At 34.5% G+C, this 27,068-nt stretch overlaps 1 protein-coding gene across 8 annotated transcripts in view; it reads right to left on the bottom strand.

Moving 5' to 3' along the window:
• LOC129799830 (homeotic protein antennapedia) overlaps nucleotides 1–27,068 on the bottom strand; it is a 226,957-nt gene that overhangs the window by 21,342 nt on the left and 178,547 nt on the right. For 4 of the 8 annotated variants that reach the window (XM_055844062.1, XM_055844063.1, XM_055844065.1 and 1 more), the window contains 2 exons: nucleotides 4,241–5,044; nucleotides 723–924 (listed from right to left, as the gene is read on the bottom strand). In XM_055844062.1, the coding sequence (XP_055700037.1) occupies nucleotides 723–924; nucleotides 4,241–4,738 (700 nt within the window). In that variant the 5' untranslated portion in view covers nucleotides 4,739–5,044. The remainder of the gene's footprint in view (nucleotides 1–722; nucleotides 925–4,240; nucleotides 5,045–27,068) is intronic. The other 4 variants (XM_055844067.1, XM_055844068.1, XM_055844069.1 and 1 more) reach the window with 2 other exon arrangements.

The raw sequence follows: 27,068 nt of genomic DNA, 5'->3' as shown, positions 1-27,068 counted from the left end.
GCGTCGCTAAATTTATGGCCGCCAACGAGAAGAAACGTGCTTTTATGCTTGTAATTCAGACGTTGAACCACAGTGTAAACTAAACTGAAATTCTGTGGTCGCCAGAAGAGTCACTTTTGTGGGGAGTTGGGGGCCAAAATTGATTTAATACAATTTGTGTGACTTGAAATGGTAATTTACATTTAATTCCATCAAATACCTTTTCAAACCAGACCAATCCCTTCCCCCCCCCCATTTTTCACCAACTTCTTCTATACCATTTATGCTATTTTTATGCTCTTTCAGCCTTTTGCAAACAAAACTCACTTCTTGTGCAATCTTATTTGTCTCCTCGAACTATTGATTCTCGCATATGCAAAAACTTTTCTAACACAATTTACAGTGCTCCTTCTTTCTCTCCTTCAGATGCCAGATTAATATTTATGATGCATTCTGGCAGAATGGGAGAAATTGGTGCAAGAGTCACACCAAAGGCACCCGGAAGAATCCAAAGGCATGTTGTTTGGCCCAGCAGGAGGAGAATCTGAGGAAACCTGCTAAGCATTATCACCTGACTCCATGACGAATTAATAAACAAAAAGTTCAGCCGGAAAAATAAACTCCGAAATGTAGGCAAAAGAGTGGTTCAAGAAGACTTCAATCTCGCCGGGATTGTATTCAATCCCGGCGAGAATTCCCGGGTAATACCAAGGGGCGGTTAAGTGCAGGAAAACGTGACTCACGGGACTCACCGAATTGACTCCTCATCCAGGGATAGAGGGGTGAGGGCAGCGATGCCTGGGTGTTCTGACTATTGGGCGCTTGCTGCTGTTGACCCTGATGCAGCTGAGGGCCCTGCTGGTGCATCATCCCCTGAGGAGGGCCCACGGGCGGCCCGCCGCCCGTTTGTGTGTACATACCCATGTGCTGGGGGTTCTGGTGGACCTTGAAAATGGTTTGACATTTAAAAATAATCTCAATTAAATTATGATACACTGAAAGATAAATTTTGTTTACTCTTTCGTATCTTTCGGGACTCTGATGGGTAACTCAGGAAGAAAACAATTTTTAAGCTAATTATAATATATATTATAAATTAAAATAATAACATTTCCTTGAACATTTCCGTTCTTGTGAATGTGAAGTTAAGGGATATGTAAATCTAATATAATTTCTGCGAGCAGCTAAAAGTTGCAACGCTTTTTTTTTTACAAAGTTTCTTCCTATAGATTATTTTAGTCTTATATTTTAATTCCTTAAGAAACCTAATAAATCAATTTGATGATTTTTTCTCAAAAATATCTTAGCCCAAAAATTAATTATGCTCCTGCAAGCTTTATAATTTCTAATAAATCATAGGAATTGGATTTTTGTCGATTCCAAATACGTTAAAAACTGGTTTTAGTTAGAGAATATCAATATTTTTCTGTTGGTAACCTACTAGAGTCCCAAAGTATCTGAAACGCTTAATAGAGTGTGACCTAGTTTATCGAAATCCTCAATTGCTTCTAATTTATATTTTTTTAAATCTTTGAAATCAAATATACATTCTAAAGTTTTTATGAAGATAATTAGGTATGAGACCTTTGATAAATAAAATTTTACGATTCTCTCTCAAACATGCAATATTTTTTAATGGAGTTTAAGAATTTACAGTGCACGTATAAAAATGCATCTAATAACACTGCACAATTGAAGGGTCACTGGGGATCTTTATAAATGGATCATGGACTAAAAGGGACAATTTCATCAAAGCAAATGGATGAAATTGTCCTTTTTTTTTAAAGATCACTTCAGTAATCCAAGTAAAGGATCTCCTGCAATGACCTTTTGAAAAGTCCTTCAACTTGAACTTTTCAAAAAGAGCAGTGTTATATTTCTTTCCATAAGACTTTAAGAAAATAAAATCAGTAACTTATTCTTTATTGTGTTTGCTCATAAGGCATATAAATTTTAAAGACAACATTTTACTCAAAAAATCATTAATTTGCGAGAAAATAGCGTGGAAAAATTTTGGACTCTTTGCAATGGATCACAAAGGGATCATTTCAATGATTTCAATGGATCAAATTGATCTTTAAGACCATTCCGTACGCTTGGCTTAGAACAAGGTATACTGATTATTGAGTATTAATGCACAAATCTGCACTTGAAACATAAGGATGATCCTTTAACCCATTCAGTCAATGTACCAGAAATACTTATGCTTGAATATTCATATTTCGGGATAAGTTTCTTACAGTTTAATAGATATTTTTTTTTGAAAAGGAAAAAAAAAATTATCTATTATAGGGGCACAGGGAGCCGCTGTCAAACACACGTCTTAACGGTCACCGAATTTAAATACTTTACAATAATTCATTATAAACTCTATTGCTTTAGATAGAGTAACTGTCCAAGAAAACAAATTGGTAAATCGAATTCAAATCACCAAAGAGGAAGGAGGCCAATTTTAACAAATTCGACGGGTTGTCGTATTTTCCGTCCGCCATTTTGAGCAAAAATTTTGCATGACCGTCCGCGAAGGAAGAAAATAATAACAAAATGTATTTTCATCTCTGTCAGACTATTTTTCCCAAGTAATTGAAGAACTAAAGCTTATACAAATCCATTCAACCATTTATTAGAAAAGCATCAACAATTTATTTCACATATTTTATAACTTATCTTCACCATATTTATCTTAGACGAAAAATAATCGAAGTTATTATTGCTATTTTTATCAAAATAATGAATAAAGTATGAAAGAGAGTATGAAAGATCTGTGTGGTTTCCAGCGACATCTGATATTGAAAAATACTGATAAAAATCCACTAAAATTTTACGTACTTTGGGGATTTTCAGCAGATGATCCTTTTGAAAAGGATCGTGAAAGTGAACTTTTCATAGGATCAAAATTTGGCACTTTCGTAAAAAAGTCAATATGATCCTTAAAAGTAGGTTAAGACGAACTTGAAAAGGTGGATTATAATTAACCTCCCTTAAAAATCGCGAAAGGGTCAATTTAACCCTATTATGTATACTGTATACCAAAATATTGCATGTATTTTTAAATTATTTGTTCTTTGAAATTTGCTAGAAATTGATCTAATTTGATTTTTTGGACAAATTGAAAATTCAATCAAACGTGTAGGTTGTTAAAGTTCATTTCAATCATTAGGACTTAGCCTATGTTTCCTGTAAAATTAAAATTGAAGCTAAGTCGAGTTTTAACCCTTACTTTAAATATTCTTTAAATAAATAATTTATATCTTGAAATAAGTTCAAATTTATGATTAAAACAAAAATTTTTGTATCGTGAATCCTACTCGATGTAGCGGACTACTCAAATTTCGAAAAAATATTTATTTTTCTCAATATGTTTTTATTGATTTTTATTCATTATAAAATTATAATTTAGTAACTAGTCCAATTCTTCAAATTTCCTGTAAAGAGCGATGGATCAAACTCATTGTGAACATAGAAAAAAATGAGTTGTCCGATGCTTAAGACGTCCGAAGGTAAGAAGCTTTCCCTTAATTAATTTCTAAGCGTTTGGAACAGGGAATCATCTAGTTTTATCTCATCTATGGACCTTACTTTTAGTATTTTAATTTAATTACGGTATTGTATCCGAGATGAACAGAAGAAAAATATGATTGACTTTATACTTAAAAATCAGTTAGGTTTTTAGTTCTTAATTTACTTGTGGAACTTCGAAGTTTAGAAATCAAACTCTGTTCTTACGTTTTGGTTCACAGAAACTAATCTCTAAGGGCTAGAACAAAGGGTTAGGCCGGCTTCAGACCTAAGGCTTAGCCATATGGCTCAACTGCTCTAATTTCTTACAAATCACGATTTTTTGGCAAAATTTATCTTAGGATTGGATTATTACACATGAAAGACCTAGGGTGAAAGGAACATCTATTGACACTTTAAGAACTCGTGTCAGTACCTATTGACACCCTACTCTGTACTATTTAGAATACGAATTTTGAACATCTCTGTTTATAGTAAAAGGTATATTACAGAAAAAACGTTATATTACTTATAATTTTACTAGATACATTAAATAATTTTCAACATTTTGACAAAAGTGTCAATAGGGGTTCCCTGTCGAACAGACGTTCCTCCGACCCTATTAGATTCTCAAAAAGCGATAAAATTGCTCGCTAATTAAGATTTTGAGATCTTCGGGAACTGGACTAAACCTCTAGTCTAAGGTCCGCCTTACGCCCAACCCATAGACTGAAATTAAGGATTAAGAAAAGTTTATCCTTACCTGTCCCTGGGCATGTGCCATGTGATGGGATATCGACATTTGCGAGTTCATATGGTGGGTGCCCATTTGCTCGAGTGGTGGTGATCCCCCCTCGGCGCCCATTCCGAGGCCCCCAACAGCTGCCTGCAGTTTGCAACTGGCGTAGACAACGGGCTGCTGCTGCTGCTGGGGCTGCGGTTGTTGCGATTGAGATCCAATTGGGGTACCATTGGGCTGCTGGGGCATCCCACTGGCACCCAATTGGCTGGAGGGGCTGTCAGCTCGCGTGTAGGCGGCGGGCTCCATTGTTTGGTTATAGTAGCCCATACGATCGTAGGGCGGGAAGCGGGGATAGGGCATATTGCCCTGATTGGGATTCTGATTGTAGTGGTGCATCTGTTGACCCCCATCCAGATCCCCAACACCCCCAGCTGGATAGTGGCCGTGCATTTCTGAGCCCATGTAGCTGTTGGCAAAGTATGATGTCATACTTTCGCAATTATTTGTACTCATGGTCATTTTTGCGTCCTTGACACTCCTCTCGTCACCGCAGTAGATCCAATCGTCGTCACCCCCAATTTTTGGTGCTTTCTTGCCCCTGCCCGGTCAATACTAAAGCTAATCTCACAACGGCTCAACCCTGAGCCACTAAAAAAAACTTGAGTCTACTTCCTTAGTAACACTATTCGGTTACACCTTCACTTTCACCTGACACATCACTTGGATTTTAATTGCGTGCCAACTCAGTGATCTCTCATTGTTCTGCACGTATCCAAGATATATCCACTTCCTGGCGAGAGCTTTGGCCTTGGTAACGAAAATTTCCTGAAAAAAATACAAAAAGAAGAATTGATTGTTAATTTACGAATATGATGACACTATTTTCGGTTAAAAATTGGTGGTATAGCCTCAATGATAAATACGTTAAATCTCAAAATCGCAAAGTAACGTAATCTAAAATTCGACTAAATATAAATATTATCCCGAAAGAAGATTTGTAACCCTGCTTTCAAAATTTAGTCAAAAAATGTTTTTTTCTTGTAGGGCAAACCAATTTAGTTTTGCAATTGGTTTTCTGAGCCAAATTATATATAAGGTCCAGTTTCATTTAAAAATAGGAGAAAAAAATTCAATTTCAAAGCTGCCAGAACTCAAATGTGCCCGATTTTACCAAATTCCTCATTTTGTTTTAACCGATTTAGTTTTGGAAAGAATATTTTTGATTAATCATAAATACATACCGGCAAAAAATTCGGAAGTCTCTCAGAGTATTATGATTTTTTAAATTAAATTAAATTTTACATCAAAATAAAAATAAAACTATTGTGAGATTATTGACCCTTGAGAATGTTTAGCGCCACTTACGTCATTCAAACCGAATGATGCATAGTAATTTGTGTATGAACTACATATTTTAACCACACACATAATTCACTATTTTTTATTTATTTTTTTAAACAATTCCGCAGAGAAACTAAAAATAAAGAGATTCTCAGATTAAATAAACACATAGTGAGATTGATCTGTTCATGGCAGAGTCTTCAAAGAAACTAATTTCATCGGTGGCTCATCAGAAAAAGCTATGACAATTTTTTCTCTTTTTCTAACTTTCGGAAAAATACAAAACATGTGCGAAAACACTCCCCATTGGTTCACCAAAAATCACGAAGATCGCCTCTTGGTGATCATTACGAAATTCCGCAGTAAATGGACCATTTATCGGGGGTTGGATCACATGCATCTCATTGAGGATTCCTTCGGGATCTTCTAGGCCGGATTTGTTTGGTGTGACAGGCAGAGTTATGCGAAAATTTGAGGATCATTTAAAAGAGATGAAGGGGTGGGATTTTCAGGGAGAAAATTCCATGCAGATGTTGTAAATTGAAACAGACTTTGTCACTTGAACTAGATACTTTTTGACCTCTTTATGAGAGATCGCAAAGTCACAAAAAAATGGGCTTAAAATAACTCTTGAAGGAAATTATTGTCATTTCTCGATCATCAACACCTTATTCATCTTGGGAAATGTGCAATAAAATGCTATATACTAAATTTATAATCATAACTCAGGCTTTTCGTCTTCTCAGGAAGATCACTTCTGTGTTAAAAGGGATGGTGAAGCATTAAAGTTTTGCGGACTGCTCGTATAAATCAATTAAATTAATAAAATTAAATAAATTAATTTATGAGATAGATCATAGTGCTTAGGCGGAAGTGTGGCACCTTTTAAATAAAGCTTTTTTCTTCTACTTTTAAATGGAAATGAGCCTTATCATAATGTAATTTAGTGTCACAATTGATTTGTGGAGCTAAGTTATATCATGGTAAGGTTCAGTCCTAGTTAAAAATAAGACAAGAAAGCCCTATATCTTATGTGCTTCAATTCAAAGAAGCCCCACTTTCCCTAATGAATTCGTATACTCCTTAAAGTATTTTTCCTTTGCTTAATATTGTTTTATTTACACCGAATCACATCTTATCAAATCCTTCTGAAATTGCATAGAAATCAATCATTTCGATCTATCTCGAATACAAATTAAATATTTCTTCTTAATCCAGTGGAAGTGATTAAAATTTGTCTGGGATTCAAAGACCTTTCAAATGACGTATAACTCGTCCTAATTAGATAAAGTAGTACACTCCCTGGAACTTTTCTAGCTTATAATTTTGAAAAATCTTTCGAAAATGGTCGAAGAGTCTTCTTCTTTCTTTTTCAGGAGTTGGGCGTCACTTGAAAGCGACAAAATCCAGTCTAAGAGTCGACTTATAAGAGAAGTGCTTTATAAGTCCTGATCCTGACATATAGATGGCATCACTATACACAAATCCGTATAAGTTTTAGAGAGTAGGTCGAAGGAACACCTCTTCGACAGGGAACTCCTATTGACACTTTTGTCAAAACGTTGAAATTTATTTAATGTATCTAATAAAATGTGAGTAATATGGTTTTTTTTAATTAATCAATGTTTTTCGATAAGGATAACTATTCAAATTTCGTATTCCAAATGGTACAGAGTAGGGTGTCATTAGCTCCTAATACGTGTTCTTAAAGTGTCAATAGGTGTTCCTTTCATCCTACAATCCCTAAATTTGTTTCATGACAATCTAGTTATTTGTTCGTAATTGACAGATATTTTAGTGAAGAATCTTTTGATGTAACTAAAATAAAACATTCAAAAAATTAAAAGCTTGACTTAATATTAATCTATAACATGGAGAGATAGGGTCTCCCGAAAATAACAAGGCGTTGTCTCTAACCGTTTGCCCCCCGTTGTTTCAATTCGCAAAATTATGTTAAAATTAGTCTCCTTAGGGAGGGAGGGGTACTTTTGAGATATTGAAAAATAGGAAGATTATGATATCTTGCCCTCTCCGTGGAGTTCGAGCAATAAAACAAAACTAAAGACACTGATAAATCATGTTGAACAAAGTACTCTTGAGAAACATATGTTCTCATGATGGCAGCATTTTTTCATCGTCCAATTTTCCCGAGATCTCGACACAATCGCGGAAAATCGCGTGAATGGAAAGCGCGCCAAAGCCAGTTGAAAATGCACGTGGAAAATATAAGTCAAATTCTCAAGAGATGATCCTGCAGATGATACTTTAAGTGTTGCAATAGAGGGTAAAATTATTCAGTTGAGATAGAAGTTGACATGATCGCGAGTCTCGCCACCGTTTGATACTGTCGAGTTGATAAATTGTCAAACAAGCGCAACATATCTGTCTGCGAGGATCGATGCCAACAACAATTAATCTCACGTCTCTTTTGCCCCCCTTCCGCCCATGGAAAGATTTATTGTCCGCACGCCAAAATAATAACTTGGAAATGAAATCATTCTCCGCGGCTACTTGCCACTGTTTTATGAATAATTTGCAACTAATTTCAAGCACTGAGACTCCTAGGAGACTGATAGGGTGATAATTTTTACCTCAAGCGTTGCTATTTTAACACATTTTCATTTTAAAAATTTATTCTATATAGTGATAGAAGAGCTTTTTGAAAGTTTTTAAAAAGACAAGCTTTTAAACACAAAAGATTTCTATGCATATAAGTACGAATAAAAACTCAGTAAAATTTTTGCTTTTTTTAAAAGACACTTATTTTAGAATTTTAAAATTTTTTAAAGCCATTGTTAGTGGATTAGTTGAAAAAAAAAGTATTTTAAGAATTATATAGAAAAAAATTTATATGAAGCAAAAAATACTAACTAGGGGAATGTAGGCATGTTTCGCACAGAGTGAACCTTCAAACGATGCAAATTTTCTCTTTGTTTGCAAAGAGCTGATCTACCATTTCTCATCTCGTATCATGAGCTTAATAATGATCAATCTTATGGCTAAGAAATGACGAACTAGCTCTTTACAACCAAAAAGAAAATTTGCGTTGTTTGAAGGTTCACTCTGTACGAACCATGCCAACATTCCCCTACTACTTCATATTTTCCAAATAATTAAAGGAAAATTATATTCTTTTCATATCGAAAAATAGTGAAATAGTTTTGGAAAAACTATATCGTCGTTAGGATCAGCAATTGTCGCAACTTAATCGGCTGTAATTCAGCAATTCTCGTAAGGTAATAGGGAAATACACAATTTGAAGTTAAAGTTACGACAATTGCTCATTGGGAACAGTTTTTGTCAAAAATTGTATTTTTGACAGAATTTTGAAGACAGAAATGTAGACGACTTCCTTCAAAAAAATATTTTTTTGATGAAAATTGCTCCCAATGTGTAATGTAATGGCCTTAAGAAAAAAAACATTAAACATCATGGAATAGGAAATACTGCATAAAATGTAGACTGACCTTACAATATTGTTAATGGCTCCGGTACCTTTTAGATCAAGAAAATTTCATGAAGTCGAAAGTCGGATCCCTTTCTTTCTCACATGTTTTGCATAGGTCTATCTCATTCTCTCGCACTCTTCTTCTTCTTTTCAACATGACAGCAAATTCAATTTAGCTCAATCAATTTTGGTATGCTGGAATGAGATAGTTATATGCAGAACATGTGAGAAAGAAAGCGTTTCGAATTTCGACTTCATGAAATTTTCCTGGTCTAAGTTATGCCGGAGCCATAAAAGGCAAATTTGACAGTAAACTTATTTCAATTTTGAATTTGATCAATGTCAATTTTGTCAAATTTTTGTCATTTTGATGGCGTAGCTTTAAAGACATTTAAATGACGTCTGATAACTTCATAACCTAATGCCGTTCCTCTGGTATCACGGTGCTACTTCTAAATTTTGATATTATAACATTTTTTCTTAATTTTGAGTTTACAAAAGAAAATTGAGAAAATATATAATTTTTAACATAGCCCTGAAGAATAAAAACTATAATTAAATTAAAAATGAAAAAGAATTGTGATTGATTCAGTGCAAAGTAATACATTTTCTAAATTGAAAAATTCCTTTGAACAGCAAAACAATTTACATTCGAAAGCTCAAAAGCTCAATGTTTTGGAAAAAGCCCCATTGTTCATCAAGTATGTCCCAGAATTGTCCCAATTTCACTGATTTTCCATCTGTCCATGTAAATTCCCTGAATAGCCCTCAAAACACATGGGAAAATCATTTCATCCCCCCCTTTCCCCCCATTCACGATGCAGTGAATAATGTCGCTCGAAGGCAAATAATTCAATTGGTGTATTTTCTCTTGCAATTATCATGGTAAAATAGAGGAGAGTTGGATGTCTCTCTAAATTAAATTCCATATCGGATTGGATTCTTGCTAAATGGTGTGAACATTTGCCGTGATTAATTTATTAGTGTGCTCCGTTTTGTTTTCATCATCATCATCAGCAGGTTTGTCCTATCTAGCATCCTCACCCTTCTAGCACATTGCCTTATGTCTGCCCTGAATACTTGGAATTTCCCAACATGGATGGAGATTCCAAGAGATTCTGGGATGCAGTCAAAACTTCACAATTGCACTTTATAGAGGCGCTACAGAGAAGCTTTCTGAAGAGATTCTCAGCTACGAGAGAGTGGGGTACTTTCACACAAAAATGGGGCACTTTATTTAAAACTTTGAGTAATTAATTAGTTATTCCTAAGACCTATTAAAGGCAAAACAATGATTTTATTGTTGGAATTTAATATTTTTGATATACATACAAAGTCTTAAGTACTGCTTTATAGTACAGTAGAGTCTCCTAAATTCGAACGCTCGGGGGGTATTTTTGACATTTTTCACCTCCCAAATTCGAACGATTTTTTCAAAACTAACGAAATTTGTGTGAGATTAAATTGTACTTTGAATCAAATTCCCATACTTTCTCGCAAGTTTTAGTGGTAACATACTTCCTTTTAATTTTCCACGACCATAATGTATGGAAACATTCTGGAAGAAGCACATGAATATGATTTTCATTCACCAAGAATACGAACTTTCTAACATAACCTCACAATTGACATTTTGAATCCAAACGGCGTTCGAATTTGAGAGATTCAGATTTGAGAGACTCTACTGTAACTTGAAGCTTTTAGTTTACTCAAAAGACAGGAAAGCGTATAAATTGAATCTGCGCCACCCTCCCCTACAGATGAAGATTTATTGGAGCGCAAAAATATTCAAATAAGAATCGATACGTGTTAATATTTATTGGATGTCTGTGCTGGATTTTCAATGAAAAATCCGCCAGTGATTTTCCTCCCTCGCACAGAGGAAAATTGCCGAGGGATGCTGGTGACAATCTTTGAATTGTCACTCACCCTCGGCTGTTGAGGATTGTGTCATCCCCTTAGCAACGACAAAAGTCACAATCAGCCCCAGCAGACTCTCTGGTCCATTGTTATCACTTGCAGAAGCCCGAAAACAAGGCGACGATTGAATTCACTCCACAACATGATGCTTCCATTTTCGCCATCTCCCCAACCATCCCCATCCACCCGAAACCCTCCCACGCTTCCACAATCGAGGGGTGATTTGTGAAAGCTCTCCCCCGGACAACACATATGCGAAAGCCCAGCCAAGCAAAAGAGATAATTTCCCGCTCGTAAGATGAATGAATATGACGAATGGAACGCAAACCCTTCCATGCTCAAAATGCGATAGTGCAGAGATTTTGCAGCGTGGGGAGAATTTTCGCATGAAAAGCCAAAACTCGTCTGAGCAAATATTTGCCTTTGAGAGGGATGATAATTATTTTGGCAATTGTGCGACCTCTCAATTGTTTAACCCTTCTAGTACTGCTTCTTTTTTTTGCAAAGACAAATCCGCTTTATATAGAATTTTATGGGGATGGTTTGCATTGAGGGTTCTGGCTTTACTTAAGCTCTTGGACCACTAAAAGAGACATCAAACGTGGTCATTGTTGAGGGGTTCAAGTGCTTATTAAACTTTGTAGCTAGTTTCCTCCTCTGGGGGCATTTTGATTTACAAACAAACCATCGTAGGGTCGAAGGACCACATCTTCAACAGGGAACGCCTATTGACACTTTCGTCAAAATGAAGAAATTTATTTAATGTATCTGGTAAAATGCAATTAATATGTTTTTTCTGCAATCTACCTTTTCTTAAAAAAGAGCTGTTCAAATATCATATCCTTAATTGGTACTAAAAGTGTCAATAGGTATGGCATGATAAGTGCTTAAAGTGTCAATAGGTTTTCCTTTCACCCTATTTGATTTGTATTCAAATATCTATTATTTTCTTGAACTAACTTGAATATAAAACCTTATAAAAATTATAAGTGTTCCTTTGTCGTCTTTAGATGCTAAATTTTCGCAAAAAAATAAAACTAGTTTGAAGAAAATTTTTTATGGAACAGGGACAAAACATTTGTGGAATGCTGGAACTTACGAGATCGAGCACATAGCGAATTCTTCTTCCCCTAGTTACAATTAGTACCCATTCAAAAAATTTTTTTAATTAAAAAAAGTATAATTCAAAGATAAAATAAAATTTTGACACAATAAAACAGCACTGTTGCTAAAATGTTAAATTCATTTATGCACCTAATTCTACAATTTTCTCAACTAATTGTCGTATATTTTTCATTGGTGCATAATTTGTTAAATATAATTAATGTTATTCACAAAAGGAATGGGTAGTAACCTTTTCATAAATTAGCTGTAAAGTATTTTTAATATGCTTTAGATTTGACATTAGAATTACGTTAAAGTGAGAATGACAGGAGCTCTTTAGAAGGAAACGAAACTTATGAAACTTAAATAAGAAAACCAAAGATCAAAAAGAGGTGGCAAAAAAGCATCCCATTATTTGCAAAATTCTCGAACCCGTGACTTAGATGCTATAGCTCAAAAGTATTTTCGCATCATTAATCTTTTACCGGTTCACAAATTTATTTAAACCGGTTCATAACACGTTTTAATAGTAATAAAATAGATTTTCTGATAAAAATTAGTTACCGATTAATACTCGTTTCAGGACCGCTTAAAACATGTTTAATCTTCTCAGAAATTCCAAGACCTTTCTAACGAGCCCAAATATGATAACATTAATTTGAGAAATACACTCTCTAGAGCCATTTAAATCTTTCATCTTGAAAAAGCGTTTTTAGGAATAAATCAACGGTATTTTTGTATATGGACGAAATATCCATCTGGACAATCTCTAAAACATATCCAAAAATAATAGAAACCAAATGGAACCAAATTGGAAATAATGGGGGTTCTTGGACAAAAGAAGTCAATATCTCTTAACATTTGAACTACATGTCAGAGCGAAAAACCATAATAAAAAATTTCAATTTTGTATAGTATAAGTGTGTCAAATTTCGGCATAGTTGCATGCAAACGCCAAAGTCTCAAGTTTAAATTATAATATTTTTAACACAAATTGATTTTTTTATTATTTCTTTTTAACATTGAACATACCGACCGTTTTTGGTCGTTTCCCTAACGAGCTCGGTCAAATGAAAAATCTTTCACAAATTAAAAAAATGAAAAATCCTTCTTGAAACATATTTAAATTTTAAGTAATTCATAAAGTTTCATAGTGACATTATACTTTTTAAATATCTGTTGATTTTAAAAAGTTGTTAAACCGGTCAATTTGACCGTGCCTTGGTAGGTATAGTGTTAAGGAGTGTTACTTGGAACCTTGTAGACACTTTCTCATCTTTATTTTCTCTAAAATCATTCTTAATAGATATTAAAATGAATAAAAATCGCTCCTTGGCAATTACAAGGGCCCAACTAGTTTTCGGCAATTTTTCAGGAGACAGCATAAAAGATTCAACTTTGTGTAAATAAGTATCTCAATTTAATGACTGAACAAAAACAATTTATTTCTTTTCTATTTGTATGAGCACTAATATAAACATCGAAACTTTTATATTTTTACCTTTCAAAATATGTTTTTTAATGAGTTAGCTCCTTGTCGTTCTAAATGATGTGCAAATTTTGCTTAAATAGAATGACAAGGGATCAACTTGCTGGAGTTAGTCCCCTGTTTCACAAAAATTTGAACAATGAATATATTTTGTGCCCCTTTACTTCAAACAAAATTATGCAAGTAATCAAAAAGATTAAAATTTTGAAAAAACTTTTCTAATAACGAAATTTAATGACTTATATGTATCATCTGAAAATTTATTAAATTGTCTTTCTAAGTGCATTAGAATCGCAAAATCGCAAAAAAGTGAATTGACCCCTTGTAATTTCCAAAGAGCGAAAGGCATAGCTTTGGTGTCCTATTTCGTCCATGTTTATTCTCATAGTTCCTTGGTCTTTCGGATTTCACATCGTCTCATTTGTCGAAGCGACATTTTTTTGTTATTTTTTGCATTGTAAAATCAATGGAGTATGCAAAGACTAAGAATTCATGGAAATTCAAGGAATAAAAAAAGTGGCCGGAATTGCAAGCTGGCCGAAATTTGGTACACTTGCCCTATTATGAGTATTGAAATATCTGTGAAAATATTTTGAAGAAAGCAAAGAAATTATCCAAGATTTTTAGATAGAAATACAAATGATTTTGGTATTTTTATTTTTGTTAATTTTCATTCAGAAAAATAGTGGATAAATTTTGTTAATTGCTCTGCCCTTTTTAGTTTGGGCATGGGAAAATGCTTCTTGTAAGTAAATCTTTCTACAAGTCTAGTAGTATTCTAATTGGAAAATTTATGTATGAGGATTTAACACCCCTTATCATCTGCAATAAACTCACCCCTCAAGATTTATGCAAAAGCGCGGGAAATTGTTTTGAGCATTTCCCCTTCAATCAACCATCGAAGGTTCAAACCAGACTGGCATGGAATGCCCATAAATCTTGCTGCCGCCGCCAGTGACACCTGTATTGAGTGACAAGAAGTTCTGTTGACTGGTGTGTCTGAACAACAGATGGCTGAACATTCCACAAATCTTGGCCAAGAGAATTTTGGCCAGGAAGAGGGAAATTCTTTCTGGGAGAGACCGGCTGTTATGATAGAGATCTTGGCATGAGTTCTGGAAAGGCGGCAGATGTGTGTCCGATTTGGCGAGATTCTTGTCCCTGTGACCGCGTTGTTGGTGGAATGTCGCGAGGCGCGATGATTGATTGTTAATGGGCGTTGCAACTGAACACTTCCCCCACTTTGGATGACTACACTAAAGCACCAACACACACGATAATCAACAAAAAAGTGCCTCTGTATTGGAAATTGGAATTGAAGAGGGGAAATTCATCATAGTTCAAAATGGCTGAGAAAGAGGTCGTCACTTTAGGAGAACTTTTGGAGAATGTCCCGAAATGACAATGTCCGGCCGGCCGTGAAACCGACAAAATCACTCCATGGAATCTCAAGTGTTTCACGGAGACTGTTTGCTGTAAAATTTTAATTGTTTTCCAATTGGAAATTAATTGAGTCGAGATAATCCGGATGATGTTTTATGGGCCAGTGGAGATAATAAAACTGTCAATACCCACGAGTAAATAAATAATTCATCACTAATTGGTATGACTTGCTCTTTGGCGATATTGAGCTGCTTCATCTCAATTTTCGCACACTGGGCAATCCAATTTGAAATTGGAAGCAGCGGATAAGAAAAAAAAAGAAGTGCAATCCACACATCATAAATAAACCATTTTACTTATTCCATTTGCCATTTCTCTCCGACGCACCAACCCAGACTTCCAACCTCAGATGAAAATGGTCGCAATGCCGTCGGCAGTAATTAACAGACTTGGAAACATAAGCTCAACAGGGTCAAATACTTCTCTTACTTAGTGAATTTGGAGGTTAATTTATGCGGATGGACAGTCAATCTTATTCGTAAAGAATTCCCTGAAAAATTGCGAAGGAATTCCGGAAACATTTTCCGAATAACGAAGGTTATTACACACCGTTGACAAAGATGTATACACTGAGAAAAAACGGGGTTCGATTAACTTTATTTCCTCATAATTTTAACACTTTTTAGTTGTAAAAATATATCAACATTTTTTAATGTTAATTTTACACCTTTTTAAGCGTAAAATCCACATTAAAAGGGTAACATTAACCCCTAATACACCTAAAAGCATAATATTTACACCGATTTCGGATCAATACTTCAGGGTAAAATAAAAATTTCCGGAATGTTATTTTAACTTTTTCGGATTTCTCTCAGTGTAGGCCTTTTATCCTGGGTCCAAAGCGCAAAAATAAAAAATGTGCCTAAAATCGTAATTATGATGTGTAATATCACTCAGTATATAAGTCGAACAACTCCATTTTTTAATAAAAAATAAAAATAAGGGTAAAATAAACATTTCCGGAATGTTATTTTAACTTTTTCCGATTTCTCCCAGTGTAGAATACACCCCTGGCAGTATTTATAATTCCATTCCACAATCTTAAAAAAAGTGTAAGAATCCACAGAAAAAAAGCTTCGAAAAATTATTTTAGATTATTTTATCTTTTTATACCACAGGTAGTAGATATTTTAATTTCGTAGATTAGAGTATGGTCATTCAAAGTTTTAGTTTTCCTCACTGTTTTAGATGGGCAAAGAGAAAATGAAGACCACGAAGAAATACAAGCCTTAGGGCCCAAATAGGCTGAGGCTAATCCTCGAACATATTGATTCTGTAAAATTTGGCAGAAAAGGATTAGGTAAAAGGAATTTAGGCACAGAACCTCTAATTGATGATCATAAGCCCTCAAAGTATGGCAGTTTGGGATAGATCTTTACTACCAAATTTTTAAGGCTAAATATTCTGGAGGATCAGCCTAAGTCTATTTGGGCCCTTATGTACTGGACAGACCTACGGTCTAAGCCGAGAGACGGCTTAACGTAATTATAATCAAAATAATGATTAAACAAAAGATTCCCCAGAAAAGCTATGCAAGCTATTGTGAGAAGGCATCGACCTCGAGGCAGATCTAGGACAAGATGACTGAATCAAATTCAGAATCTTGCCTTGGAACGCTTTCGGATCGAACCCGAACATCTTCCTGAAGTGGCGGAGTTGACAAGCGTGGGCTGCTAATTTGGATGTCATGGGCCCGCGACCCCAATAGGGATAAGCGGTTGAAAATGAATGAATAATGATTAAACTACATTACCATCAGTTTCGTACTAAGTCGCCTCTCGGTTTAAGCCGTAAGTCTGTCTAGGCCATTACACTCAAAAGTACATTCTTCGTGTATTCTTTTCTTTTTTCTAAAATTAAAACGATTTATTTAATCTACATTTAAATATCAAGAGAGGTGCTCAAATTTAATATCCCAAATGGCACTAAATGTGTATCATTAAGTATTCCTTTTGCTCAAAGTTTTCCAAAAATGTTGATAAATTTTATCAGATAAACGCTCTCTTAACAAAAATAAAGGTAAAATATTAAATTTTGTAAAAGTATGACAATGTCATATGACAAATTTTCATGGCAAATTCTGGAGTAGGACAACATTAGCGCCTAGTGAGCATCAATTTGCCATTGTAAGCAGCTCAGTAAAGTTCGCAGTAACTGATATAAGTCAGATTTTTAATTAATTCTTTCGAATTTACTTCTTAAAAAATTTTAAATTTGTCAGATGATATTGTTATACTGTTTCAGTATTGCTCTACTGGTCTTTATACAGGGTTCAGACCTAAGGTTTATCCTTATAGCTTACCTGCTATAATTTATCAACAAGCGAAATATTTAGGATAATTGAGGCAATGAATTAGATTTTGAAAAATCATTGAAAATGTTTGGTGTATATGAAATTGAAATCTTCGGGACTAACGCGGTCTTCAGACTAGAGGTGTAGCCCAGTTCCCAAAGGTCTCAAAATCCTGGAATAGCGAGCAATTTTATTGCTTTTCGAGAATCTATAGGGCTCTTATCTCTAATAATCCAATCCTAAATTAAATTTTTCAAAAAAATCGTGATTGATAAAAAGTTAGAGCGGTTAAGCCATATGATTAGGTCTTAGATCTGAAGCCCGTATAAGTCTAACAACTGGGTCTAAATCGAAAATTTTACAAAAAACTTCAAACGGTCCTAAGTTAATTGTCAATTCTGTCAAAATGGCAGTAATGCACGCTTTCGAGGCACCCATTGTGATTAAAAGAAGTCGTCAAACGAAATTAAACATAAAACAATTCTCCCTGAAAAGTACCGTCATGTCTAGTAAATTTTGTTCCAAAATTCCGGAATCCCACGTCGCTAAATTTATCGAAAAGTGGAAATTAAAAATCAACACAACCTGTTCTGCTCCATTTGAATGACACAGAATTATTATTTCGGATGAAAACTATCACAGAATATGCTTTTATACAATATTATGGAGTTTCCCAAAAATTATGGAATGGAATTATATTTATTTCCGGAGGTGTATAAGTTTATTAAATCAAGAAATGCGTCACATAGGAAAAATGCATTTCGATCTTAGTTTTGTTTTATAATTTTTTTTAAAGATTTATCCGAGCATGTTACGTGAAGTTTTTAAGTCCACTAAAAGTAGTAACTTCGTAAAGCTTTTTATTTGGATTCTCTAATTAATTTTATAACACATGTGTTATAAAATTAATTAGAGAATCCAAATAAAAAGCTTTACGAAGTTATCCATGCATGGATAAAAATTATATTGTCTAGCATATGTCATGTTTCACATAAAGATAATTGTACGATTTGCAGCATAATTCATTTCAAATTTATCGTAGAAAAAAATTATCACCGCTTTCTCTAATATTATAAATATTATTTTTAAATGAATTATAGTACAGAAAACGTTCTTATTTGCAAAACGAAAAGATTAAATTACAATTCAATTTCTTGATCAATTCCTTTAAAATTAAAAAAAGAAAGCATTACAAAAAAAACTTTCAATTGGGAGATATCGGTGCCCCTTGAGAGAAACTTTGCACCTGTCTCGATTTTTCAAGTACTACCATGAATTTTTCCCCTTCGCAGAAAAACAATCCATTGGCAATTTTTCTCGATGAAAAACCCTGAGAGTCTGTTGATGAAAAATAATGGCTGAGAATGTTCCCGCGCATTTTTCCACCCCAGAAAGGAGACTCTCCCGTGGAAAAATATTAGACAGGTCAGGTGAAGTCGCAGGAAGTGCTTTATCTCAATATTTAGCTCAAAAATTCCCGTGAAAATACTATCCCCAAAGGGCTTTAAGTGGTTTGAGAGGCAACCGAAAAGGGGTAGCCTTTTATTGATTTCGTATCACAAAGTTGCGGGCTGTAGGGTTGTTGAACCTCACGGACACGGTCAGAGCAGTATTTTATGCGGGACTTTAGCCGATGCTGTCAAATTCAATAAATTCCCGAAGACACCTGACTTTGGCGGGCACGTGCGCAATTTCACGTCATTCCACAAATGGACAAGATTGCTTCTGGGTATCTGTACTAGGCATCAGCAGAGCACGGGATTCGCGAGAGCAAATGACACGCATCGTGTCTCACTTGCACGAGAACTGCCAACCCTGAAGAATGCCTGGGCATTTGGAATCGCGGACTAAACAATGCTGATCAGAGGAAATGAGCAATGACTGAACTAAATAAGGCCTCTGTTCCAGTATTTCAGAATCTCGCGGGAGAGTCTCTGTTTTTCCACGCCAGCGAAAACCAGTGGCGTCCACATGTGAAAATGCGTCATTAATGGCTTTCCATTCGTACACAAACTTTTTTTCCCACTAAATGCAATTTGCAAGAAATCACACAGAGTGATTAGAATTCTCGAACCACTCTTGCAACTCACAAACACTCACTGGAGCTTAAGTACAGAGCTTTAGGAATGAAGGTCTGTTTTTTTGAAAAATGAAAAAAAAAGGCAATAACATTTGTGGTTAGTAAAATATTCTAATTTTTGTTACTCGGGAGCGTTGAATTGATTAGAAATTACTTTAAATCATTATTTGAAATATCATGCAAAATCTTTCATAATTTCTGAATTTTTTATGGCTATTCACACTGCAAATTCATTATTTAATTTTTAAAAATGGATTAATTCTGACCATCTTTATTAATATTTTGACTAATACTGCAGTAGGCCTCTACTTTTCTATATTCATTTTTCCATACGTTTTTGCATAGGACTGAAACCTAATGGCAATTTTTTTCCTAAAGAGAATTGTCTTATCAGTCTGATATATTTCGAAATTGTGCATTAAAAGCAATCTAAAAATACATATTTTATAATGTTCACCGAAAATAATACAAGTTTAAGTTACGGTGCAATATCTTCAAAATTTTCACAATAAACAAACAAATTATACAAAAAAAGGCAAATAGCTTCAGTATTAATTAGGCTTGATGGGCCCCTGTATTGCAGCCTTATAAAATACTAAATAACTTTTATTCTTACATTATTCTGATTGATATCGAATAGAAAAAAATTGCAGAATCTTTTATAAAGAATTATCCATGATTTTTTATTAAAAATGAGATATTCATCCTAATTATTTTTGCTTCTTTACTTTTTCAGGCTTTATAAAAGATGAGATAGGAAATCTATAAGTACTTCTACTAAAATCGTTATTTGTTTATTTATGTCACAAATTATTTAAAAGAAATAATAAGTACACTTGGCTTTTCGTTATCCAGCTGACGTGGGGACAAAATGACAATTAGGTCTTTTGAATCTGGTCAACGGTTTCTATATTTTGCGCTATCGAAAAACAAAAGAATTTTCTTTGTGATACGTTTTTGTTGCATTTTGTATCATTATTATGTATCAATAACGTTTTTAGTACATCAATCGCAAGTGTTTGGCAGCTGTCACCCGGATACCGAAGTACCGGATAACGAAGAGCTGAATGTATTTCAATTGCTGCCACATACGGAAACGAAAATACTTTTTTTTTAAATATCCTAAGTATTTTTTGAAATTATTATTTAAATAAATTGAAATGAAAATGAAAATTTCATCGAACAATCTCAAATAATCAAATAACCTGACGACTGTTTATTCAATTATTCTGCCATTTTTTTTTAAATTTTCATGATAAAACAAATTTCTGTATTTTATTTTATTTGAAATGAAAAAAAATGAAAGATACAAATTTTTAGATATTTAAAAATTGTAAATTGATAGCAAATTTAATTCTGAAGCACTAATAAGAAAATATCAACAATGGATGGAATGGCAGAATATGTATTGAGAATACAAATCTATTGATCTACTTTGTCTTTTGATTCAGTGAACATTTCCATTAACTTAAACAAGTTATAAGTACGCTGGTTATAATTATTATAATGTTGATTTCTATGGCTTGTAAAACTTGTGAAGAACTTAACCATTCTTTTTCTGTGGGGTTGGTCAACATCGCTAAGACGGCGATGGCCGCAAGGGAGAGAGGTGGGAATTACCTGAATCAAGATGAATAATAATTGCATATAATAGACCTTCGAATTGATACAGAGAAAAACCTTAACCGGAGAGTTCTCAAATCGGAATAGTTTATTACTCGGTTTAAGGAATTCATCTCCCCAAATAAAAATTTTGAAAAATACTATGGGATGTGCATGATTACTTAAAACATGTTACTGACTGCGAAATCAACTCAGAGCTACTTGAATTATAGAGTGAGCGTTCTGTTTTTTGGATTACAATGTACCATTCACTTTTTATTAGGTTGTTATATTTCAAGAAGTTTCTACAAAATCGGACACGATGGATAACTTAACCAGTCTTTGGGAACGATTAAACGCGCGCTAGGCAACCATATTGGAGTGCGTGCGATGAAACAAGTCGCGAGATGATCTTGTTGGCTATCGTATGTGAGTGTCTATGACTAAATAGAGATGCAGGGACAATTATGAAGTCCATAAATAAAACATTTAATGTATTCCCATCTTCAACTGCTATATAGGAATTAAATTGAGTTATTAAGATCGTATTTTGCCATCTTGTGTCTCTCTCACGTTTTGCCATTGCAAAACGAAAACACTCGATGGGACACTTTGGCGGGAAAAAAACAGCGGTACACAGAGCGACAGTGAGATGGAAAAAGTATATTGGAATTTTTGCAAGCTTAAATAAAGTATAAAAGTCACAAAAGTATCGATGGTTTGGAATGAAGTTGCTGGACTGTGTGCTTGGAATAATTTAGCATTGAAAATGGGTTGATCGGTATGGCTGGAGTGTCAGGTCTGAGGCTGAGGTGCAAATTGGACGATGACGAACCTTAATTAGACAATATGCGAGATGAGAGGTAAAAACACTGCTATTCACATGGGATATTTGTGCAGTGAAATCCAATAAATTAATGACATGTCAGTCGTAATTTGCTGTGGCATATCTCAAAATCACCCCTCTCACGGATGCAACATTGCCAACTGATCGCATGGAGATCACTTGGTTTGCGTTTATACACTAAATTATCTCACGCTTAAAGTGATTCCGGATTAATGGTGATACGATAAGTTTATACTGAAAGTCTGATTCAGAGAGAAAAGTACGTCAATATTTGATCCTAGAATTAGAATTTGGAAACAACTCTGAGACTGTAATCGTTCCCAAAGACTGGTTAAGTTATCCATCGTGTCCAATTTTGTAGAAACTTCTTGAAATACAACAACTTAACGCGTACTTTATAATGCAAGTGGCTCTGGGTTGGTTACGCGCAGTATTAGATATCTTTTTTCAAAAATGATAATAAATATTTGACATGTTGTAAATCGCAATCCTTTAGGACTGCGAATTGAGAACAGTTGCAACGAAACTAGAAACAGTCACGGCGAAAATAGGAACAGTTGCGGCGAACAGAAGAAATTAATATACAGAATGTCTACCTTAATCTTTCCTTTCTATGGGATTTTCCCAAAATGTTCTTCACTACAAAATAAATCCAGCTTATTCTGAGCATATAAACGAGATCTATGTGATCGCCTTGTGCGACTTTTATGGCCATCGGTCGCACTCAGAGATGGCATTCCACCATGGATGAGTACTTTTTGTTAGTTTGATATCTTTTGAGAAGAAGGAGAACTTTTCCGTCAACGGATCGCATGCAGAGCTCGTTGCTAATCAGGTGAGAACTGGTCAAATCAACTGCTCAGTGGGATATATCTGTGAGAAATTATTGTCAATTGATCAAGCTTGCGTATCAAATATGGGGAACTTCACCTGCTCAATAACAGAAAAATTGACCAAAGGTGCATCACATTAATAAAAAAAAAGCCCCAGCGCCAGTGAAAAAGACATCGGATCCCATTACAGATAATGAGGAGTGAGATGTAAAAAAAAACAACCAAGAGGCTGTCTCATTAAATTAAATGACTATCTATTAAATTGCAATCTTTAGCGTGTACTCTTATAGACTCTGCCTCTCTATATCAGTGAAAAATTGCCCACTATTCAGTAATAATACACTCACATAAAATACACATTATAGTAATCATTTAGCTACTGCCTTAAATATTGTAATTTTAAGTCCTCTTTTTTAAATTGTTATAGCATTTTTCTGAGATTGGGCCTATAATGAAAAAATTGAGACATTAAAAATATATAAGCGTAGGGGAAAGCGTGCTACCTTCAAACAATTCAAGCTTCGGACAACTCATTTTTTTCTATATTCTTAACGGATTTGACTTATGGTTCTTTTCAGGTAAATTCGAGGCATTGAACTAGCTATTAAATTATTAAAAGCATTTTTGCCAAGTTCATTAGAAACATATTAAAAAATGTTTTTTTCGGAGCTTGAGTCGTCCAAATGTAGGGTGCTCTCCCTTAAAGAATTTTCAACAAAAAATTATGTATAGGGTAAGTGTGCCAAATTCCGGCCAGCTTCCAATTCCGGCAACATTTTTTGTTCCTCGAATTTCCATGAATTTTTAGTTTTTACATACTCTAGAGATTATACAATGCAAAAGAATAACAAAAAATGTAGCTTCGACAAACGAGATAACGTAAAAAAGACATTGGAAGAATTCCTAAAGGGCAAGGAACTATGAGAATGAAGGTGGCCTAAATATGGCACCAAAGCTATGTCTACATTTTTGTTCATTTTAAAATGTATTAAGAATAATTTTAAAGTAAATAAAGACGATAAACTGTCTACAAGTTTCTAAGCAACACTCCTTAAGCAGAAGGAATGAAAAAAATCAATTTCTATTAAAGATATTACATTTCAAACTTGAGACTTTGGCGCTTGCATGCAACTGTGCCGAAATTTGGCACACTTACCCTACAAGAAATAAAAATAATAACTTAAATTGAGGATTAAGTGAGTGTGGGATGCTAAAGAATTTTAGAGCTACTTGTAGCATATAAGTGTTTTATGACAAATTTAAATTCTTGGCAATTTACGTTAAAAATTCGCAAGTAATTGTCGAATAGGAAATGCAAATAAATAGGGAAGGGTGGGGCAGTTTGGCCAATTGAAGTTTTGTGAACTCATTGGTTAATCATTTACGAAATGAAGTCAAGCAATTTAAATTTTATTGTTTATCTTGGAACTTATGGGATTTAGATATAACCATGTTTTGATTAACTATTCAAGATTTTTATATTATTGACATTAGTGCATGCCTAAAACTGCCCTATTCTTCCCTACTTGTAGTTTCACGGGTTTTGTGCAGGTAGTATTGAAAATGTATGAATAAGTCTGGCATTCACAGAATTACATTTTCCATTAATTCTTATAATAAGCCTGAATCACAATGATATAAAATGACCACTAGGGGAAAGTGGTCTGCCTTTGAATGCGGCAGCCTTTGAATATTGTAATTTTTTCACTTTTCTTTAAAGCATAAATTCTTTTCTATTAACTATTAGATAGCTATTCATAATCCTCACAAGTCATCAAAAAATGCAGACCCTAGCTCTTATTTTCTAGGTGCTAGGGCAAAAAAACGAAACTGAGCTCTAAACTGTAATTTTGATGTTCCACAATTCATGTGTTTTTTCATAATCTAAATAATTTTTCGAACAAATCTTCTATTGTGACTCATAGAAGGTTATTCTTGGATGGTATTTCTCCAAATACATTTTGATTCAGATGAGACAAATTTTGTGAGTGATAAATATTTGCAAATATTGCTCTGCGGCAGCCTTTGAATCTTAATTATCTGTGCCTTTGAATCCTCTCTTTCCATGCATTGAAACATCTGACAGCTTCCTGTCAGGGAGCAGAATAGAACTCCTACTTTGGTCTGACGAATGTCATACAAATACTTATAAAATGCTATCTTGCTCCGGCCGAGATGTTTCAAACTGACAATTGTCAACTTCAATGGCGTTTTATTACAAATTTTCAAGTGAAAAACAGTGCTTCAGAAAAATGTAAAAAATGTTATTGTATAATGACTTTTGACTACAGTGGTGGTTTTATTGAGTGCATTAGGGTTCAAGCTAATCAATTATGGGCCGTTTAATGTTACAGACCTAATATTCTCAGTGAAAAATTAAGATTCAAAGGCTGCCCAAACACATTCAAAGGCAGACCATGCAGGCTGCCTTTGAATATATCGACATAACATTTTCAAGTTCCTCACCAGGAAAAACTGAGGACTTGCGAGTCCTGAATGGGGTAAGCATAGAAGCTTAATGAACAAGAGAATGCTTTGGTGTAGTGAAAAGTAAAACTCATGTTGTAGTTTACTCTGAAAAAAATCTCAAATTTTGAACATCATTTTTCGTTCAAAGGCAGACCACTTTCCCCTATTAAGGCTCAAAATAAGCACAGGAAATATAGAAAAGCACGACAATAAGGCCAATTATTCATAATTGATTAAGTTTCTAGGATAATAGAATAATAGGCCTAAATTACATTTTAATGATACTGAATTAAAATTGGCCTAAAAATTTGTATAAATAAAACCACTAGTTTCTGAATCATCTCCTGAAGACTTCACTCATCAGCTGAGAAGCACCATATAGAATTCTGAAGGCACTCTCCGGGCGATGAGTGTTTAGAAAGTGTTATCACATCGTTAAATCCCAAATAAATGACAAGGGCTTTTTCGGAAGCTGGCGCTTTTCTCATACATAAATTATGAGGCGACCGTGTTGATAGTTTTACATTTTGACTAACCCATATTACTTCGGTGGAATTTTCCTCACTCTCTAGAGAAAGATTTTTGAGGGTGGGCAACTTCCGCTGTTTTTTTCCTCAGTCCTGAATTATTTATAGAGACTAAACCAAGTCAGTTGTAGGGAATCATTTACAGGAAACACCACTTAAAGTAAATTACGATAGAATGAATTCAACACCCTCAAGAGGTTACTTTACTAAGATTTTCAAATCAGAAAAGGGTTGAAAATCTTATGCCGGAAAATGGGTTAATTTTCCTCAAATTAAAATCATATGTGGCCAGGAAGGTTGGAGAGAATATTCTTTGGACTTTGGACACTAATTGCTGTGAAAGCTCGAAAAATTGAGGAAGGTAAAACAGCTCCCAAAATCCCAAAACTTGCTGTTCAACACGAATTCCAATCAGAATGGCATACACTAGAAGGGAAATTTATGAACTGCGAACAAGGAACAGAAGTAAGACTTGAGGTTTATTGTTATTTCTAGGACGAGGTGAAAATGGTGCAAGGGGTGTGGGTGCGATTCTCATCTGCTTCGCGATCTATGCGCGAATGTCTGGTAATGATGACTAAACTGCTGGCAAACACGCGAGGTTTTGAATTTTTTGGCCCAAAACATTGCATGGAAATCCTCGTCAATCCCGCCCAGCAATTGCCTTTGCAATAGCTAAACTATCTCATATTGGAAATCACTCGGTTGAACCTCCAGGTGAGTGCTTTCCGCAATTGATTGGACCGATGTGGGTGAGACATCGTGAATTTTAGACCAGATGGCAATCGAAAGTCTTGAACATGGTAACATCTGTCGAGGTTCATATTGGCACCCTCCACAAACTCTTTTTATTGCACCAAAAATTCCATCGAGGAGGGTCTAACACGGAAATTAAATTTTGCCCGGAAGAATATACTTTAGCATTCGTCCAAGACTACAATTTTGCAGACGAAGTTCGGCAAGGAAAGAGGCAATTGTTTCAGAAGATTGGTTTGGGCAGTAAGGTTCAGTGGTTTCGGTTGAACTAATTGAGATTGAACTTGTAAATTGCAGGAAGGTAAGTTTTAAGTAATCAAAAGCCTTCTTGGAAAACTTTATTTTGGATAGAACTATCTAATAGTTCTGGTTTAATGTATAAAACGACCACTGGAACTAAGCTTAAGCTTTCAATTTTAGAACAAAAATAAATAAAATATGATTTTTAGATTTAACAGACTGAAACTCAATTGACCAACTTCGTTTACAAGTTCTAAAAGTAGAATTTAAATTAAAAAAACAACTTTATACTAACTTGCTTGCACTTAATTACCAAGAAATTATAAATTTTAGAAGAGTCTTTAAAAAAGAACCTTAGACAAAATCTCAAAAAACTTCACTTCCTCCTCAATATCCTTTTCTCAGCATCGCGAAAGCCACTCAACTCGCTTATCCAACCCTTAATCCACCCGCAAGA

Source organism: Phlebotomus papatasi, chromosome 1 (assembly GCF_024763615.1).
Source record: "Phlebotomus papatasi isolate M1 chromosome 1, Ppap_2.1, whole genome shotgun sequence".
NCBI lineage: Eukaryota > Metazoa > Arthropoda > Insecta > Diptera > Psychodidae > Phlebotomus > Phlebotomus papatasi.
The sequence above is the reverse complement of the archived record's forward strand: the minus strand, read 5'-3'. Positions and strand labels throughout refer to the sequence as shown.